We start from the raw sequence: 16,208 nt of genomic DNA, 5'->3' as shown, positions 1-16,208 counted from the left end.
GGCCCTGTGCTAGCTCGCTCGCTGCCATCTGGGTACTTTTGTCGAGTGAGGGTAGTTTGCCTCGCTCATTAAGGGGGGCTTGGGGTGGGGGGCCAAGGAGTGATTCCCGCTAAATGGAAACAGTTGGGTAGATTGGAAATATTGGGGTGATCGGGACGGAAGAGGCCGGCCGGTGTCATCGCCACGTTGGGGAGAAGGTGCCCATGGCTTGACCCCGAGGTGGGGGGGAATTCCTTCGTTTAAGGGATGGGGGAGGGGGAGGCTGGGCCCGCTGGCCCTTGAAAAGAATGACCGCCTCCCCGGTGTGGGCGCGCTCCGTGCCACCCTGTCACTGGGCACGTGGGTGGGGGGCGTCGGTGCTCCGAGCAGGCGCTGACTAACCCCTGAGTCACCCGGCAGCTTTGGCTCCGGCTCCAAGCGGAATTCTGAAAATGGAAAACTTGGATGCAGCCGCGGCCCCTCCGCCCTCCCTTTCTGCCAGGAGCCCGCCCGAAGCGCGCAGGGTGCAGGGTGCGGGGCTGAGAGGTGGTCCCCGCCCCCGCCCCCGCGCGCGCCTCCCTGTCCCACCCCGGTTGGACACTGCGCCAGGTCGCCCAACGACGTCTCCCCCTTCCTCTGATGACCCTTCTGGACTCGGACACCCCCTTGGTGCTCCGGCCCCGCCGAGCGCGCAGACTAGAACGAGGCTCCCGGGGAGGCAGCGGGCACTGCCACCCCGCCCGCCCGCGCGGCGTCCCCGCACCCAACACGGCAGCTCTCCGAGTGCTCCCTCGGTGCCTCATTTCCCGTCTTTGTCCCCGCAGTGCTCCCCTGCCACGCCGCCCCACCCTCCCTGCTACCCTGGCTGCGGCCGGCCGGGGAGGGGTCGGAGCATGAATCTTTCATCGGGGCTCGGGTGTCTGCGGGGTCCAGTTTCCAGGCGGTGGGCGGGAGGAGGGCGCGCTTCCCAGGGGCCCGGGATGGGGCATCTCTGTGCTTGGGCACTCAGGTTTCTTCCAGATTCTGGCTATTCTAGAGAGTGCTGCAGTGAACAAACATTGCTCTCGGCGGGAGTGAGCATAAACGTCTATCTTGCCGACCTTACCCCTGGTCTCCCAGGCGAGAAACTCCCCGAGATCCCGTTTCTCCTGTATCTGAGCCCCTTCTGGGGGATGCTGCAAGGCCTGGTTCCCCATCACTGGCACCTCCTTTAAGGAGAAATCTTGGAAAAACTGCACTTGGGGCCAGAGCGGTACAACATCGGGGAGCATCTGGCCAGAGTTCCATCCTCCGCATCATACAGGGTCCCCTGAAGCCCTTCGGGAAAGATTCCTGAGCACAACTGGGTGTGGCCCCCAAGCTAAAAACCAAAAAAAAAATCTTCCCACAGATCAGCCATCCAGAGAAGGAATTCACGGGGTTCCAATGTAATAGTCGGTGCCAACCGGCCCCGAAGAGGGTAGGATCGGGATAGGGTGTGAGAAGGAAGCTGGGTCTCCCCCTTCTGCTGGTCCTCGCCCATCCACGTCTTGCGTGTGTTCTCCTTTAAGGGGCCGGGCCTCCCTCCCCGAGGCTTGAGTCGCCCAAGTTTCCTGGAGCCTCTTCCTGCCCCAGCCGGGGAGGACACGCCTTCCTGAAGACCCCACTTGTGGCCCTCGAGAGCCCCCTGGTACTGCGTCCCCCTGCACCTCTCCTGGCATCTCTCTCTGGCTGCGAGAGTCCACCTGTGCCAGGGACTCGGGCATCCTCCAGGACGTGTCAGTGCCCCCCCCCCCCCCCCGCAGCTCTTTCCTCGGATGGAGCCAGAGAAATGTGGTGGGGGTGCCGGGCCCAGAGTTTCAACATTGCCCCCCAGAAGGAGGAGCCAGAGATGGGGGTAAGGAGAGACCTGGTGGTGGGGAGGGGGGTGCCCACGGAGCTGGGTCTGTCTGTCCCAGTCTCAAGTTCATCGTCTCATTATCCATTAACCAGCCCTTCCCGCCACTTCCTGCCGGCCTGTCCTGAGCTCCCTACCGCTCAGTCTCAGTAACCCCCACCCCACCCAGGAATCCCAGCGTGGTTCCAGGGTGCCCTGGGATTAACCATCTGCCCTTCTCAGCTCTCTGGACTAAAGTCTGTCCAGGGGCACGGGATGCCAGAGCCAGGGACTCATCTGCCGGGCACATGCGTGGTCTCTGGATGCCTCCCAGGTAATCAGGTCTTCCCACGGCTCTGCAGACCCCTTGCAACCTCGGCCTTCCCCACGGCCTGGCCGAGGCACAGGTTTCCTGCTCCTGCCAGACAGCTTGGCGCTTCCTCTCCTCTGCTCTGGGAGCTTGGATCTAGCTGCTCTCTGCTTTCTTGGCAGTGTCCCTTTTTGCCATGTCCCTGTCCTGTGACTGTGTGAATGCCTCCTATGAGCTAGGTACTGTTACAGGACCCGGCTGGGCTCTCCCCTCTGGGGGATGCTGGGCGGGCAGCACCGGCAGTCACGGTCCCCTTCCCTTCCTCCCCCCAGGGGAGCAGGTCCTGGCACGGGCCCCAGGACTGAGGAAGGGGCTAGAACCTGAACTGCCTGGAGTCCTGATCTGTACCAACTTCCGGGTCATCTTCCAGCCCTATGGATGGCAGCGGGGTCAGGTGAGAGGCCCAGAGTCCAGGGAAGAACAGCAGGTAGGGAAAGGCAGAGGGGGCCAGGCCTGGGAAGATCTGGAAGACTCAGTGAGCACTGCCGGTAGCAGGTTTGGGGCTACTGAAACAGGGAAGGCAGAAAGTGCAGATGTTCAGAAGTGTGGCTTCCTCTAGGACACCCCGCTGAGCAGTGAGTACGCCTTTTCGCTGGTCAACATCGGGCAGTTAGAGGCTGGTAAGTGTGGGCTGGCCTGGGCCCTGGAGGCTGTGGGGGCCTCCCCTTTCTCTGTTCTCAGACTCCCCAGGACAGGCTGGGCTGGGCAGGCAGACTTTCTCGTGCAGGGACCTGATGGGGCTTCCACTTCTCTCTGCCTCTTGGCTTCAGTGAGGGGCCCATCCCGAGTCCAGCTCCTCCATCCGGGGTCCCTGCTTAAATTCATACCCGAGGAGATTTTGATCCACGGCCGAGACTTCCGGCTGCTCAGAGTTGGTTTTGAGACTGGAGGGCTGGAGCCCCAGGCATTTCAGGTAAGAGTCCCCCTGCACCCAACCTCACCCCCACACCACTCAGGGAGACGTCCTCCCCTTACCTGGACCTCAGGACCAGGAACCCTTTACCTGACAGTTCTCCCTTCTCTCTACCCCTCCTCCCACCTTGCAGTCCCTCCAAGGAGTGGCCAAAAGGACACAAAAATTATTTATTATTGTAGCACTGTCATCCCGTTGTTCATCGATTTGTTCAAGCGGGTCCAATAACGTCTCCATTGTGAGACTTGTTGTTACTGTGTTTGGCATATCGAATACGCCATGGGGAGCTTGCTAGGCTCTGCTGTGCAGGCGCGATACTCTCGGTAGCTTGCCGGGCTCTCGGACAGGGGCGGAGGAATCAAACTCCAGTCGGCAAGGTTGGCCGCGTGCAAGGCGAACGCCCTTTATTATTATTAATATTTTATTTTATAATATCTTATAATATTCTATAATTTTATAATATAATCTATATTTTTATAATATTTTATAATATAAATATTATATAAAATATAATTTTATAATATTATATGATTTATTATTAATAATATTATTTTTGTCTTTTGGGTCATACCTGGTGATACTCGGGGATTCCTCCCGGCTCTTCCAGATCACTCTTGGCAGTGCTTGGGGACTGGTCAGATCTGGTCCTATGGGATCCTGGTGACCCCATGCAAGGCAAACACCCACCCTCCCTTCAGACCTCTAGCTCAGGCCCCAAGGTTGCAATAAATGGCAGCTTAATGGGAATAAGGATTCCACCCATTATGAGCACCAGCACAGAAGCGAGTCCCTTTCAAAAGCAAACGGAGAAATGAGAAGATTCCCAAGAAGCCTCCCAGAATGAAGGTCCTCTGGCCCCTGATGTGCCTCCTGGCCCCAGGCCTTCACGAAGCTCCCTGCATCGGTGTTCAGGGTTCTCAGTTGGTCTCAGCCAGCAAAGAGGGGAATGACAGGTGGCCTTTTCAGTTCAGTGAAACCAAAGCAAAAGACGTCCTTTCCCTCACAGGTGGCCGTGGCCATTGTCCGAGCCCAAGCTCAGAACAGTCAAGGCCGACAGTATCCGGGCCCGAGTCCCAGCCAGGCTGGTGAGCGAGGGCCTCTGCAGGGCTCAGGGTGGCAGCGGCTGTGAAGACAGAGGAGTAAGAGGCTGTCCCTGCCCCTCCTGCCTGCTCCAGGCCAGAGTTCCCAGAAGCCTGTGCCCCTCCTGGAGACAGCAGAAGACTGGGAGACGGAGCGGGAAAAATTGCGGGCCAGCAGCTGGAGGGTCAGCGCTGTCAACGAGAGGTTCGACGTTGCTACCAGGTGGTCACTCCTTGTGTCCTCTCAGATCCAGTCTCGGGCACGTCCACAGCTTCCCCCTTGCCCAAGACCCTCCGAATCCGACTCTCCTTGAACCGATCCCCTCCCCCAGCTCCCTCATCTCCCAGCTTTGCTCTTGAGCAGGACCCACTCTCTGTTCCACAGCCTCCCCCAATACTTCTGGGTTCCAAAAAGAATCCTGGACAGTGAAGTCAGGAGAGCATTTGGCCACTTCTGTGATGGCCGTGGACCGGTCAGTGTGAGGGTGGGAATCCCAGTGGGGAGCCAGAGGGTCACGGGAGGCCGGGGCCCGCCCCACGAGGACAGTGCGAGAGTGCTGCCCCACGCTGGCCCTTCTGCTGCTTTCCCTGGCAGCGCCTGTCCTGGCATCACCCTGGAGGCAGTGACCTTCTCCGCTGTGGTGGCTTCTGTTCAGCAAGTGACCCTAACAAGGATGATGTCAGGTGAGGGAGGTTTGGGAGTGAAACAAGAGTTTGCTGCTCACATAGGACTCGGGCCCTTACTTGGTGACCCTCCCCTCCAGAGCAGTGGAGGCCATGCTCCAGGCGGGGCACACAGATGTCGTCCTGGTGGACACAGTGGACGAGCTACCCAGTCTCGCAGATGTCCATCTTGCCCACTTGCAGCTGAGGTCCTTGTGTCTACCTGGTGAGAATGACCTTCAGTCCCTCACCCCCTCCCCACGTCTGCTCCGATTATGGCTCGTTTACCTTTTGCCTGCTCTAAAAGTCATCCTTTTGGACCCAGAGCCCTTAGTTTTCCTCAACTCACATTTTCCATAGACACACTTATTTCCTCTCTTCCTTACTGCAACAGACTTTCTTTTTTCTTTTTGGGTCACACCCAGCGATGCACAGGGGTTACTCCTGGCTCATGCACTCAGGAATCACCCCTGGCAGTGCTCGGGGGGCCATATGGGATGCTGGGAATCGAACCCAGGTCAGCCTCTTGCAAGGCAAATGCCTTACCCGCTGTGCTATGGCTTCAGCCCCCTCAACAGATTTTTTAAGTGTTTTTTTTTTTTTTTTTTTGCTTTTTGGGTCCACCGAGCAATGCTCAGGGATTACTCCTGGCGGTGCTGGGGGACCATATGGGATGCTGGGGATTGAACCTGGGTCGGCCACGTGCAAGGCAAACGCCCTACCCATTGTGCTATCGCTCCGGCCCCAAGACTTAAAGTTCTTACATAGTCTCCTGCCATAAAGTCACCCTTTACCCACTTTACATGCATGATTCAGAGTTTCATTACAGTTACAGTCTTATACAAACCTCACTCATTGGTTTTCGAAAATTCATGATCATGTATGTGGCCGTCCAATTCCTAGTCAACTAGCACCCGATCCGTTTTTTTCTTTTTGGGTCACACCTGCCGATGCACAGGGGTTACTCCTGGCTCATGCACTCAGGAATTACTCCTGGCGGTGCTCAGGGGACCCTATGGGATGCTGGGAATTGAACCTGGGCCGACCACGTGCAAGGCAAATGCCCTACCCACTGTGCTATCACTCCAGCCCCACCCAACGCATTCTTAACCCTTCAGAAGATAGACCCTGAACCCCAATTCTTTCTCCTGATCAGTTTGTGCGTCTGACCCCTCTGCTTGCTCCCAGAATCATCGGTAGCTGAGAAGAAATGGCTCTCAGCTCTGGAAGGAACACGATGGCTGGACCTGGTCAGGTACTCCCTCTTGATTCATCGTTGAACCCTCTCGGGCCTGTGACCTTGGACTCCTTGAAGACTTTTCTTGGGCTCTCCTTCATGGTTCCCAAGAATTGAGGGCTGCTCCTCAGGAAAGGGGGCGGGCCTCTCTCCACACTTCATCCTCTCCTTTCTGCCCAGCAATGATCACGCCTCACCACCCTTTCTAGGTCTTGTCTCCGGAAGGCCAGTGACATTTCCGTATTAGTGACAGTCAGGGTTCGCTCTGTGGTGCTTCAAGGTGAGTATCTGGGGTCCGCCCACTCCGTTCCTTGCCTTTGCCCTTGCACACCTGACTGGACTCCTTAGAGAACCCCAAACCTGTTCCCCATGAGTAGTGGTCCCCGCCTCACTCACTGAGAACGACCTGTGAGCTTTCTCTCGTCCTTTAGAACTACCTGCCCTTCCTCACTCAACTTGGGATCCCAAGTGACAGGATTATTTGTCCTCTGTTCCCCTCCTTCCACGCACAGGCTGGGCTGGGGCTTGAGGACAGGGGAGCTGGTTTGAGGCGATGTTGTCTCTGCACTGAACGGGGTATGTGCCCGGGCCAGGTGGAGCCCGAGCCGTGAATCACTCAAGGTCTTTGTTTTCTCTTCATTTCTCTCTGCCCTTCAACCTGACCCCCAACTTTTCTCCCTGCGCCTCTCACCTCTCGCCCTGTCCCCCTTTCTCCTTCGTTCCTGCCCTGGTTTCTTGGCCTGTCCTTTGTCCCTTCTCTTTATGGCCCAGAGCGCAGCGATCGAGATTTCAATGGGCTCCTCTCTTCACTGGTCCAGCTGCTCTTAGCCCCTGAAGCCAGGACTCTGCTTGGTTTCCAAACCCTAGTGCAGCGGGAGTGGGTGGTGGCTGGACATCCCTTCTTGACCCGACTTGGTGGAAATGCGGCCAGTGGAGAGGTGAGAACGTTTTGCTTTGGTTTTTGTTGTCGGCGGTGGCGTCTTGGCTATATTCCCCAAGAAGTAAAGGGGTTGAAAAACAAGTATGTAGATACCAGAGCAATAGGACAGTCAGTGGGGCACCTGCCTTGCGTGCTGCTAACCCAAGTTCAATCCCTGGCACCCCGTATGCTCCCCTAAACACTTGCCAGGCGTAATCCGAGTACACAGAACAGGGAGTAAGCCCTGAGCACTACCAGGTGTGTCCCCAAAACCAAAACCAATCAATCGATAAAAATACAGTCGAATTCACTCATATATCAATCAGTTTAGAAGGACCTGAGATTCGGCTGAGCTTGCACGGAGACCCCTGGAGGCAAGCCCCCCTTTCTGCCATCAACTCAGGGTTCCATGAGCGCCTCCTTGCTGTTCTCCTGTGGACCCCTCTCCATCTGGTCTTACCCCTCAGTCCCCACAGCCCCCGACCATTCTGTCTCTCTCAGGCCCCAGTGTTTCTCCTCTTCCTGGACTGCGTCTGGCAGCTCCTCCAGCAGTTTCCAGCTGAGTTTGAATTCTCTGAGTTCTTCCTTCTTGCTCTTCATGACAGTGTGAGGGTTCCTGACACTCTCACATTCTTAAGGGACACTCCCTGGGAGCGTGGAAAGCACAGTGGGCAGGTGAGTCACCTCCATGTTTTTGCAAGGGGTGGAGGGGGCATGTTGGGCCATCAGAGCTCTGGGACCACTCCCAGCTCATGTTTGAGGCTGGAACTCAACAGCACTGCAGCATCATAGGGTGCTGGGGCTCAACCCCAGGTCCCCTGCCCCCCCCTTTTTTTGCTTTTTGGGTCACACCCGGCAATGCACAGGGGTCATTCCTGGCTCTGCACTCAGGAATCACTCCTGGCGGTGCTCAGGGGACCATAGGGGATGCTGGGAATCGAACTCAGGTCAGCCGCGTACAAGGCAAACGCCCTACCCGCTGTGCTATTGCTCCAGCCCCTCCCCTGCCCTTTGAACCTCTCTCAGGTCTTGCATGTCCACTCTGGACTTGGCTTCTCACCCTGCTACCCCCTCCCCCAGGGTGCATTACTGAGAAGGGACATCTGCGGGGGGCTGAGGTGGGTGCTCATTCTCAGACCTTCACCCTACATCTCATTCCTGGAAAAAGACACCCTGGCCATCACTTCCCTCTAGACTTGGAGCGAGAGGTTGTATTTTTGTTTGACCATCCTTCTTCCTGCTCCCTCTGTCCAGTTCAACTCCTATACACCAGTCTACACCCCTGGGTACGCCCAGTTTCCAGCCGGGATCTCTGGTAACCCACAGCTGTCAGTCTGGGACTGGAGATTACGCTACAACGACAAACAGATTCTACAATTTCATAATCCTGGGTATAACCCACAACACCACCCAGACTCCTGGCTCCCCAGACAGCAGGTGAGGTACCCGACCTTCCTAAATTTTCTGTTTCACAGGGGCACTTCCCGTACAATAGAGAGAAAGGGACAGACAGAACCCGTGTGCCCAGGAAAAGCTACCCTACTCTGCCAGGCCTGTCCCTGATCATGATGACCCTGGAAGGGAGAAACCCTAGCATGTCAGAGGGCAACTTTTGGACTCCTTTTCTGTGCACGGTTTTTCTTATCTGCCATGGACATTTGACAAGGCTCCCGAAAACCCGTTTTAATCCATTCTGCGTCCCAGCTTGAAGCCCAGCGAAAGGAAACAGACTCTCAGGGGATGCCTGCAGAGCCTTGACGTGCTGCTGGCTGCTCCCTTTCCTTCCTGACCTGGGTTTGAGAAATGTCATTTGCTTCCCATTTTCTCCTTAGCCAAGCTTCATGGCTCCTGGAACCCCCAGTTCCGTGTGGCTCTTTTCTAGGGGGTCTCTGGCCCCCTTGAACCAGCTCTGCCCCTGGAGAAACAGTCCGTCCTTGCTCGCAGTCTCTTCGCGTTGGCTCCCTCGACCCGCAGTGTCCTCGGAAAGCCTGGCCGACCAGGAGTGGGGATTCCCCTCCCACTGGGGTGCTTGCCCTCTGCCAGAGGGGCTGCTGCTGCCTGGATGTCTGGGACCCCAGATTAGGCTCTGGAGACGCTGCTACCTGCGGGGAAGGCCGGAGGGCCAGGTGAGAAGGGGCAGCGCGGAAGGTGTGAGTGGGGGCAGTGGCATGGCCACAGGGCCAGATTTCAGGTGAAACAAGGTAAGGGCTGGAGGACTGGGAAGTGAAGGGACATTCCCGTCAGCATCAAGGTGGGTTTGGTGGGAGGGGCCAGGGGAGAGAGAGGCAGAGAGACAGAATAAGGGAGTGGGGGAGGGTGTGGGAAACGCTACTCTTAGCTTCTATCAAAACCTAGGGCAGGGGCTGGAGCAACAGCACAGCAGGGAGGGCGTTTGCCTTGCACGCGGCCAACCCGGGTTCGATTCCCAGCATCCCATATGGTCCCCTGAGCACCGCCAGGAGTAATTCCTGAGTGCATGAATCAGGAGTGACCCCTGTGCATTGCTGGGTGTGACCCCCCCCCCAAAAAAAACAAAAAACCTAGGGCAGAGCAGGAGGAGAAAAAGTGGGAGGCGGCAAAGGGAGTGGCTTGCAATAGCCGAGCTGGCGTCCCGTTACTCTGGTCCGCTTCTTCCCATCGCCCTTCCCCGTGCAGACTGGCCTCTTGGCATCCACCGTCTCTGTCCTCCGGGAGGAGCTCACCCGTCTTGAAGAGCTACTAAAGAAGTGGGCACCGAGAGTGACAGAGGAGCCCGACCCTGCCCTCTCCTGGCCCTGCTGAAAGCGTGGCCGATCCTGGGGCGGATCTTCGGGGCTCGGGGCTCCGTCGTCCTCGGTGCTCGTCCCTTCACGCTGTCTCTTTCGCTCGCTGAGGCGGAGGACATCCGAGTCTTCCCCGTGCTCGTCCCTTCACGCTGTCTCTCTCGCTCGCTGAGGCGAGGGCATCCGAGTCTTCCACGCCTGTCTGGCGCCTCCAGACGCGCTTCCTGGGATTCGGGTGCAGGAGCCAGGGCGGGGCGGGCAAGGGGCTGCTGGTGCCCGGAGCCGGTCCTGGGGTTCGCAGTCGGTGCCTCACACTTGACCGTGGCCTGGTGGATGCCCATGACCGAGCCCGTCGGCCCGGCCAGGCACTCGTCCCGCGAGCAGCTGGCCCTGGCTGGCTGCCAGGCACGACCCCTAAGCACAGAGCCGGGAACAAGCCCGGAGCATCACCAGGCGCGCCCCGCAACCCCGCACCGGTGCGAAGCAAGATTTTTCCTGGGGGGAGCATCCGTGTGCCACCCCGGGACCCCAGTATTTCGCCGTGGCCAAGAACGACCCCCGGACGAACAACACTGCTTGAGGGCTGCAAAGTGCTGGAAGTCACTCAGCACACACGGTTCTCTGAGGGTTACCACAGAATGACCAGAGAATGACCAGAATTACCACAGAATTACCACAAGACACATCTCGCCTTTTGGGGTAATTTCGCGGCTTCTGGACATCCTCTGAGATCAGAGACGCTCTTCGTTAGTCTTAAAAAAAAAAAAAAAAAACGGACGGCAGCTCCCAGCCGCGTCTCCTCCGCTGGGGGGGCTTAATCACCCTTCGGGCCTCCCCGCCCCCCGCCCCCTCAGCGGCTGAGGGAGCCTCTTCCAAGCTTGTTTGTGTGACGACGTTTCTACCGAAGACGCCGATTAAAGCACGTTATTTAAGCCCCGGCTGGCGCGTTTCTGGTCAGGAACCGGCCCCTCGGGGTGGGGACGGCGGGTGGGGGGCCCCGGAGGAAAGCGCCCCCCGCGCCGGGCGACGACGTCGCTCCGCCAATTCCCGGGCGGCCCGGGCGCGCTCTCCCTTCCGCTTCCGGTCTCCGCCGGCGGCCGGCGCGGGCGGCGCGAGGGAGGTTTCGGGAACCCTCGTCTTCCGCTCGGACCCGCTCCGGGCGCCTCCCGCCCCCGCCCGCGTCTGGGCTCCGAGTGCCCCACCCGCGTCGCCCCGCGGACCCCGAGCCCGCGCTCAAGATGGCGCCCAAGATGGCGGCGCGGCCGCTTCCGGCCCGGCCGCCTCTACCCCGCCCTCCGGCCCGCGCCCCGGAAGCGGAAGCCGCGCCCGGGGGCCAGCCAGAGGGCGGAGCGCCTGGCCCGGGCCGGCGGGAGCGCTCGAGCCATGGCGGCGGGACCCATCTCGGAGCGGAACCAGGGTGACCGGAGCGGGCCCCGGGTGGGCCCCGGGTGGGCCCCGCGGGAACGGGGGGCGGGGACGGGGCGACGCGCTGAGCCCGGCGCGGGCGGGCGGGCGGGCGGGCTCGGGGCTTCCCCCGGCGGCGGCGGCGGCGGCGCGTCCCCGGCCCCGCGCGTGACCCGCGCCCCGCGCCCCGCGCCCCCCAGATGCCACCGTGTACGTGGGGGGCCTGGACGAGAAGGTCAGCGAGCCGCTGCTCTGGGAGCTGTTCCTGCAGGCGGGCCCGGTGGTCAACACGCACATGCCCAAGGACCGCGTGACCGGGCAGCACCAGGGTGAGCGGGCGGGTGGGCGCGCCCGCGGGGGGCGGGGGCCGCGGGGGTGGGCCTCGGGGGTCACGTGCGCGCCCCCCCCCCCCGTGCCAGGCTACGGCTTCGTGGAGTTCCTGAGCGAGGAGGACGCCGACTACGCCATCAAGATCATGAACATGATCAAGCTCTACGGCAAGCCCATCCGCGTCAACAAGGCCTCGGCGCACAACAAGAACCTGGACGTGGGCGCCAACATCTTCATCGGCAACCTGGACCCCGAGATCGACGAGAAGCTGCTCTACGACACCTTCAGCGCCTTCGGGGTCATCCTGCAGACGCCCAAGATCATGCGCGACCCGGACACGGGCAACTCCAAGGGCTACGCCTTCATCAACTTCGCCTCCTTCGACGCCTCGGACGCGGCCATCGAGGCCATGAACGGCCAGTACCTCTGCAACCGCCCCATCACCGTGTCCTACGCCTTCAAGAAGGACTCCAAGGGCGAGCGGCACGGCTCGGCGGCCGAGCGCCTGCTGGCCGCCCAGAACCCGCTCTCCCAGGCCGACCGCCCGCACCAGCTCTTCGCCGACGCGCCCCCGCCGCCCTCGGCCCCCAACCCCGTGGTGTCCTCGCTGGGGTCCGGGCTCCCGCCGCCGGGTACGAACGAATGGCATGTTGCAGAGGGCCTGGGAGACGGGGCTGGCACAGGGGGGGCAGGGGTGTCAGAGTCGCCGGCGATGGCCAGGCTGGACCAGACTCTGCACCTGCTCCGCTTCCCTTGCAGGCATGCCGCCCCCTGGCTCCTTCCCACCCCCGGTGCCGCCTCCCGGAGCACTTCCACCTGGCATCCCCCCGGCCATGCCCCCGCCTCCGATGCCACCTGGGGCCGGAGGACACGGCCCCCCCCTCGGCTGGCACCCCCGGGGCCGGGCATCCCGGACACGGCCACTCGCATCCGCACCCGTTCCCCCCCGGGGGGATGCCGCATCCAGGTGGGTACTTGCCAGGAAAAGGGGGGTGGGCTGGGCTTGGTTGGTGGTGGTGGGGGGGTGTTCTTCCCACAGGGAAGCATGCCCTCCGCTGCTCTCGGCCGCCCGAACAACCACCTCCTGTGCCACCCGACCTTTGTTGCTGGCTGGGTTGGTTTCTGGCCAGGCAGCGCCCAGGTCCTTCTCACCGTGTGAGTGGTGTGTGGGACCGAACCCAGGCGTCTCCCCTGTCGAAGTACGTGTTCCGCCAGTTGAGGTTTCTCTCCGGCCCATTTTGTTGCTGCTGATGAGTTTTGCGGTTTGGGAGCACGGCCAGCGTGCCCGTGGGCCGGGCTCCGGGCTCAGGATCACTCCTGGTGGCCTTTCACGCAGTATATAGCGGCTGCTGCTAGCTCGATTGCTAGTACCCCACTTCTGAGCCTCGATGTCCTGTCATTTCTCACTTCATTTACAGTAGTGATTCCCGGGCTCTAAGGCTGGCTTTCTCCACTTTAGTCGCTTTCACAGAGTGATCAGAAAGCACCCCCTCCCCCCAACACACACACGCACACACACACACACATACCCTGTGTTGGGGTTTGAACCCAGTTCTTGTGCATTCAAGACATACGCCACAGCCTTTTCCTCACAGGACTTCTATAAAACACTGGACTGTACGGGGTATTTACTTTTGCTCTCTTTTCCACCTGAAAAATCCTCGTTCATCTTCCCAAATTCGATCCGCATGCAGGCCGATCGGCTGCTCCCCTGCTTGCTGTCAGCACGGCCGTCCCACCTGTCACTTGCCTTAGCAACGTGTCACAGTGCCCGTAGCAGGGACTGAGCACGTGACGTGACCCAAGAGTTGGTTGGGTGGTCGGTTGCTGGGACCTGCCGGGTCGCAGATAGGAGCGCGTAACCCTGTCTGTCTCCTGCGTGCCTTTTGTGACGTGACGTTTTTCTCTGTTCTCGCCCCTTTATGCTGCCTGTCTCTGCCCTTGTGATTTCCCTGGCTCTTTTCCCCACAGGAATGTCTCAGATGCAGCTGGCCCACCATGGCCCTCATGGCTTAGGACATCCGCACCCAGGGCCCCCTGGCTCCGGGGGACAGCCGCCGCCCCGCCCGCCGCCTGGAATGCCTCATCCTGGCCCTCCTCCCATGGGCATGCCCCCCCGGGGCCCCCCGTTCGGCTCTCCCATGGGTGCGTAGACTGACCACCGCCCTTGGCCTCGCGTGGTTCCGCCTTCCTTTGTCTCAGCCCTTATCTCTGCGCTTTTTTCTGCTTATTAATGTTTTCCTCCCTCCACCGTTCTGTCCACTCCCTCCATTCTCGGACATCGGCTACCTCCTGTTTGGCAGGGAAGCGGGTGGGTCCACACCCCACCGTGTTTGCGGATCACTCCTGACCGGGCTGGGCTTGGGGACTGGGCATCGAGCCAAGGCCAGCTTCACAGACCAGTGCCTGGCCTCTGTGCTGTCTCAGGCTCCACTCTCCGGTTCTTAAATTCACCGAGTCGTCCCCTGTCTCCGCAGGTCATCCAGGTCCCATGCCACCACATGGAATGCGTGGGCCTCCTCCGCTGATGCCGCCTCATGGATACACGGGCCCTCCGAGACCCCCGCCCTACGGCTACCAGCGGGGCCCTCTGCCGCCACCCAGACCCACTCCCCGTCCCCCTGTGCCCCCTCGTGGCCCGCTTCGAGGCCCTCTCCCTCAGTAATCTCTCGTTGTTCCTCCCAGTATCTTTCCAACCCTTTGGACCAATCAGAGCTGCTGGTGCCCCCTGGGGCTAAGGCACTAATCCCTCTGAGGTCATTCTTTTTGGGTTTTATTTTTATTTTTTTTAAGTGTAATCCTTACCTCCGTTCTTTTTTTTTTTCTATGTTGCTCCTAAGCATTTTAGCAAATGCGCAAAGAAAATAAAACTAGACTCTTTGTTTAATTCTTGTGGTATTTTCCTTGGCAGAATAACTTCGTTCTTTCCCCCTCGTCAGAGCTGTCGGTTACTGGAAAGAGAAGACATCCCTGTTGGGAAGGAGAAGGGGAAGTCAGGACGGCAGAGGCAGAGGAAAGGCGCGAGACAGGACGGAGAGAAACGGAACATTCCACCCTTGCTATTCTCTTCCCAGTCTAGTAGCCAGCATTCATTCAAACGCTTGTTCAATTTTCTGTTGCCGTCGCCGGTCTGCTGAGGATAGTTGTTGTTCTGTATGTTGTTTTTATTTGTTGTGAGCTGAAGGTTCACTGTCCGGGAATTGAAGACGCAGTTGGAGATAGGGACTGATAGGAAGTTTTCTTTGTCGTTCCTAATAACAGTGTACTGGAGACGTGTTTCTCGGGGCTGGAGACGTTGGTGACCCTACCTTAGAGGGAGGACTGAAAAATTCCTGAGGGATGTTGGGGTCTGTAGGCGAGAAGGTGTAGCACCGGAGCTGTGTGGGCTCACCTGCAGTGCAGCCCCCTGATAGGTGCTGGGGTCTACAGAATGGGACCCTGAGGTGCGTGGTTTGTTTTAGGGGTTTTTGTTTTCATTTTGGGGGGCCGCACTTGGCGATGCTCAGAGCTTGCTTCTGGCTCTACGCCTTCGGCGGTGGTTCAGGGACTATGTGGGTTGTCAGGGGTTGAACCTGGGTCAGCCACATTCAAGGCAAGAGCACTACCCGGCTGTACTGTTTTCTGGCCCCAGAGACTGAATCTGATGGGACTTGATGAGACTGGTAGAGTGAGGGCTGTGGAAGAAGTTTCTTAAAGCATACGGATGTTTGTGGGGCGTAGGCACTCCAGTGATGCGATGTGGCTGTGCCAGCAGGAACTAGGGCTGGGGCTGCCAGGCTGCCCCCGGTGGAGGCTGGGGGTCCTGCAATTCAGGGCCAGTCCTGAGTGTACCATGTTTATTTTATTTTTTTTGGGGGGGGGGGTGTCGTCACACCCGGCGATGGACAGGAATTTGGCTTTGCATTAGGAATTATCCTGGCGGTGCTCAGGGGACCATATAGGATGCTGGGAATCAAACCTGGGTTGGCCGTGTGCAAGGAAAGTGCCCTGCCCACTCAACTACTGCTCCGCCCCCATGTTTATGTTTTTTTGATTTGGGGCCACAGTGTCGTTGGTGTGGGGGATACTTAGCAAGGGTGCTCCGTGTTCGTTCCAGTAGCGCTTCCACGGGATACCTGGGATCATATTCTGGGCTCCTGGACTTGGAGCAATATTAGTACAGCAGGTAAGACACTTGTTTGATTCCCAGCCCACAGATGACCCCTGAGCCCTGCCGTGAGCGAGCCCTGAGTGCAGAGGCAGGAGTAAGCCCTGAGCACCTCTGGGTATGGCCCAACAAAGTGTGCTGAGACCCCCTGAACCTTCTCTACCAGAGCAGTCTCTGCTAATGTGATTTTCCTTGGAACCATATACGGGTCTTAAATAATTACACAAACATTTAAACAGTAGGAGCCCTAAGCCTCCACTTCTTATTTATTTCCAGGTTGTTTTTTTTTTGTCCTCCAAATCTGATTTCCATCACATTAAAATCTCTTCTAAAATTGAGTAAATGAAACCAAAGGACCTCATGCCTTCTTTTAACCCTGTTATCTCAGGATTTTGTTTTTTTGGGGCTATAGCTGGTGATGTTCCAGGAACCTATACCTGCTCAGACCCAGGGTTGCCCGGGCTGTGGTGGGTTGAACCAGGGCCTTTGTACACAGCATGAGCCCGCTGTTGGGCTCTTTCCTTCCTCTCACCCTGTTCTTTTTTATGTA

At 58.8% G+C, this 16,208-nt stretch overlaps 2 protein-coding genes across 2 annotated transcripts; both read left to right on the top strand.

Annotated features, from left to right (window-relative positions):
- Window positions 1-1,761: 1,761 nt before the first annotated feature.
- MTMR11 (myotubularin related protein 11) lies at window positions 1,762-9,796 on the top strand. The gene is made up of 17 exons (XM_056112939.1): window positions 1,762-1,855; window positions 2,078-2,168; window positions 2,477-2,598; window positions 2,764-2,824; window positions 2,975-3,117; window positions 4,124-4,202; window positions 4,293-4,419; window positions 4,582-4,669; window positions 4,792-4,880; window positions 4,961-5,085; window positions 6,048-6,114; window positions 6,306-6,376; window positions 6,868-7,034; window positions 7,517-7,690; window positions 8,270-8,452; window positions 8,848-9,141; window positions 9,671-9,796. The coding sequence occupies exons 1-17, from the start codon at window positions 1,790-1,792 to the stop codon at window positions 9,794-9,796; spliced, it is 2,073 nt and encodes a 690-aa protein (XP_055968914.1). The 5' UTR covers window positions 1,762-1,789.
- A 1,319-nt stretch (window positions 9,797-11,115) lies between these two features.
- Window positions 11,116-14,296, top strand: SF3B4 (splicing factor 3b subunit 4). Its single transcript, XM_056121248.1, is given in 7 exon segments — window positions 11,116-11,194; window positions 11,382-11,510; window positions 11,601-12,143; window positions 12,271-12,386; window positions 12,388-12,478; window positions 13,483-13,656; window positions 13,989-14,296. Coding segments are annotated over 7 exon segments (1,275 nt in total). The 5' UTR covers window positions 11,116-11,160; the 3' UTR covers window positions 14,177-14,296.
- Window positions 14,297-16,208: the final 1,912 nt, after the last annotated feature.

Source organism: Sorex fumeus, unplaced genomic scaffold (genome assembly GCF_029834395.1).
Source record: "Sorex fumeus unplaced genomic scaffold, SorFum_2.1 ptg000001l, whole genome shotgun sequence".
In the NCBI taxonomy this organism is placed as follows: Eukaryota; Metazoa; Chordata; class Mammalia; order Eulipotyphla; family Soricidae; genus Sorex; species Sorex fumeus.
The sequence above is the reverse complement of the archived record's forward strand: the minus strand, read 5'-3'. Positions and strand labels throughout refer to the sequence as shown.

Bases quoted from the DNA above. Each gene is read 5' to 3' on its own strand.
- MTMR11 (XM_056112939.1), top strand. From the start codon at position 1,790: ATGTGGTGGGGGTGCCGGGCCCAGAGTTTCAACATTGCCCCCCAGAAG. The intron at 4,420-4,581 runs GTGGTCACTCCT...TCTGTTCCACAG, and splicing joins AGGTTCGACGTTGCTACCAG to CCTCCCCCAATACTTCTGGG. The intron at 4,670-4,791 runs GTCAGTGTGAGG...TTTCCCTGGCAG, and splicing joins TCTGTGATGGCCGTGGACCG to CGCCTGTCCTGGCATCACCC.